This window comes from Ostrea edulis, chromosome 1 (genome assembly GCF_947568905.1).
Source record: "Ostrea edulis chromosome 1, xbOstEdul1.1, whole genome shotgun sequence".
Classification (NCBI taxonomy): domain Eukaryota; kingdom Metazoa; phylum Mollusca; class Bivalvia; order Ostreida; family Ostreidae; genus Ostrea; species Ostrea edulis.
The window spans coordinates 30,666,417-30,669,618 of record NC_079164.1 but is presented as its reverse complement, the minus strand read 5'-3'; the positions used below and the strand labels follow the sequence as shown (position 1 = coordinate 30,669,618).

The 3,202-nt window shown below is 37.3% G+C and overlaps 1 protein-coding gene across 1 annotated transcript in view; it reads left to right on the top strand.

Moving 5' to 3' along the window:
* Positions 1–546: 546 nt before the first annotated feature.
* The window catches only part of LOC125664166 (uncharacterized), an 8,771-nt gene continuing 6,115 nt past the window's right edge, over positions 547–3,202 (top strand). The window contains exon 1 of the mRNA XM_056166959.1: positions 547–3,202. This exon is cut by the window's right edge and continues 345 nt beyond it. Within this exon, the coding sequence (XP_056022934.1) occupies positions 705–3,202 (2,498 nt within the window). The 5' untranslated portion in view covers positions 547–704.

The window sequence follows — 3,202 nt, the reverse complement described above, 5'->3', positions numbered from 1 at the left end:
GCCTAGCCTGCATTGACAAACGTGTAGGTGACCTAGACTCCGCAGTTGCTGTGCCAGTTGGCAGTACGTTGTGGCAGTTTACAGCGATCAACAGCAGCACTTGGCAAATGGCGATCGTACTTGGAATCCCATAAAGATCATCAAATTAAAAATTATCAATCTAAACTTTCAATTACTAAATTATTTATTATTAATTACCGGTATACAAAATGATGCGTTTAAAAACAAACTTTCGTGATCATAATTTATGATAGTGTAATTATATCTTTTTGTGCAAAATTCATATGGTATATAAAATGTTAATAATGTGAAATAATTTTGTTATACTACGCCTAGCGGTCGCTTTTAACTACAGCTGTACCGCAAAACCGTGCGATACGTCACTGCGTTACGGAAAAAAGTTTTATTGTGACGTTACAATAAGATAAACACATGATTGACGTCATAGTTAATCATTTTAACAGTGAGTTTCCTATTTAAACCTGTTTTGTCTCTCAAGACTAAATGAACAATTATCGGAAATGGGTAGGAAGAAAAAAAGAAAAGAGGAACATTTACGAAGAACCCTGTCAGGAAAACGTAGAAGACATAAAAATCTTGGACAAAATGATAAGAAGAAACCGCCCAAGTCGAAAACCGTGGGTAAAGGCAACGCACCAAATAAGCACAAAGAAAAAGTGAGTACATCTTCTTGCAAGCTGGATATGAGAAGGGGAAAGAATTTATCAATTTGTGAAGGAAAGCAATTTTCTTGTATGGTCGTAGCATGTCCACAAATTACAAAAGCGTTTGACACTTCTCCTAGTATGAATTCCAGATTACGTCGTCAAATGACTTTTTCATCGAGTTCTAAAGAAAAGGTAATTTGTTCTGATTTGAATCGAGATTCACGAAATCTGAGAACACCTTCTAAGTTGTCAGGTATACATAAATATGAAACGCCATTAAAATCGAAAGAAAAAAATCGCCATCAAGATTCCAAAAAGAAGAATTTAACACGAGTGTCACCATGCACAGAAAATATCGAAATAAAATCGTATAAAGAACGTGAACTGAAGAAAATGGAGAATTGCTGTACTACAGGCATTTCTCCAAAGGATACCAAAAGATGCTTACGAAGTGGCTGTGAACTCGAAACTGTTAAGTCATCTGGAACTAAAATACCTAAAGAACAAAGTTTAAAGAGAAAAGCACGCGAAGAAGAAACATTTGTCAGACGGAAGAAACTGCGTAGTGAAGTCAAAGGTGATGAATTATGGGAAGGAATTTTTCCAGTTCGTTTCAAGCGTCTGACTCCAAAGAAACCCAGAGACACGCAGGGTGAAAATTCTTCACATGCAAATAAGATCAGCGATAACAAACCCCAAGGAAATTCCTTGACCTATCCAAATACTAAAAGAAGAAGTTTTGAAGACCTTTACGTTGAATTCTTGGCTAAAAGTGAAAATTGTTTAGAGAAACAAGAGAGTAATGACATTTTGAAAAATGTCAAGGGGTCTTTATCAGACACTTGTTTCGCGGTAAATAAAGGTATTCCTAAATGCAAAATGTCTTCCAAATCTATATCAGACATTGCAGACTGTAATACAGGAGAAGTGGCGAAGAGTCTAAAAGAAGTTTTCTCTAAATTCAAGGAGGAGAGTGAAATTAAAAGGAATACCAAGCTCAGAGAGGAAGACAAAAATCTGAAAACGACCAACAAGGATAAGACAGAAACAAAAACAGACGAAGCATGTGATATATCAAATGATATTAGTACACGTGATGTTTCTTTTGTGACTCCGAAGCGAAGCTTAAGGCTTCAAGAAAAAATATCATCAGGAAAAGGAAAGTTGTCTGTTTCAGGATTATTTCTCCCTTGGTATGGCAAAGAATCTTGTTCGCAGAAGAAAAATTCGGCAGCGAGGTGTTTATTACCTGAATATACAAACTCAAAAAGCTCGAGTAACAAATATCCCAAGAAACCAATCGAAGAGCTGAGGTTAGAAAAATCACCAGAGATGAACAGAAACCAAAGTACTCACTCACTTGGCACAAAACGAAGTATGGAAGTGGACATAAATAAAAACACTCGAAACTCCGAAAAAGCAGAGACCGGTCTTAGAAATCGATCGTGCCGGATTAAGGAAAAGCATTTAGATGGTAACTATAACTTACAGTCTGGTCAAACGCCATTCGGATTGGATACTCGGAAAACCCCTACACGAGACGATCATAAACATAAATCACCGGGGAGACAGAGAAGACAGGATGTAGAAGCCAAAGATGCTGTAGGAGAGATTACCAATAGTAGAAAAAATAACATTCATATCATTCAAGAAAAAGAAATATTGAAAAATGTCAATTATCAATACACCCTGAACGAATGTCAACCTGACATAAATTCTGTAAAGCGATTAGAGGAACGTATCACTATGTTTCAAAACAATTGTGAGAAAGATAGATACTGTTGTCGTACAGATGACAATCGACCAAACAAAGATAACTCGGACGAGAGTATAACAAGAGCAAAAGAGACTGGGGATAAAATCAAGTCAAACACATTGAGTCAAGCAACAGAATACAGCAACAATGCAACGACGAATCTCGTGAAAGATCCTGTAGACAGTAAAGATATAGTACATGTGCATGAGTGTTCAGAAGCGTCACAAAGAGAAACTGACGAAAGAGAAACAGAGGAAATGCAGACCGGTAACGGTAAGCAGACGGCTGGTTGTCAGATAGCTATGTCGTCATCCAATATCGTTGAAAAACAGTATGTTTCGTCATCAGATTCCAAAGAAAATCTTGATGTGATCACTGATATTATTAAAGCCATTGTTACAAAAACTGAAGAGTTGCAGAAAACATTTGAACCAAAAGTACTACGACGTGCAACTGACGAAAAAGGGATTGATATTTCGTGTCAAATGATGGTCGCCAAAGACCCGGATAAGATCACAAGAGTTCACCGTGCTATTGGTGGATATCCTTTGTTTAACATGGCGGTAGACAACAACGCGCTGTCTGATCCAGAATCTGTATCTCGTGATGAAGCAGACCTGGACACCAGCCATATTAACAATAAGGTTAAAGCTTTGATTGAATCTTCTAAGAGAGTCACCGACCCCACATACATGCGAAAACCACTCAAAATTGTGATGAAAAAGACATACCGAGGTGCAAAAATAGTCAAGAAACTTCCAGAATTGAACGCTAATCC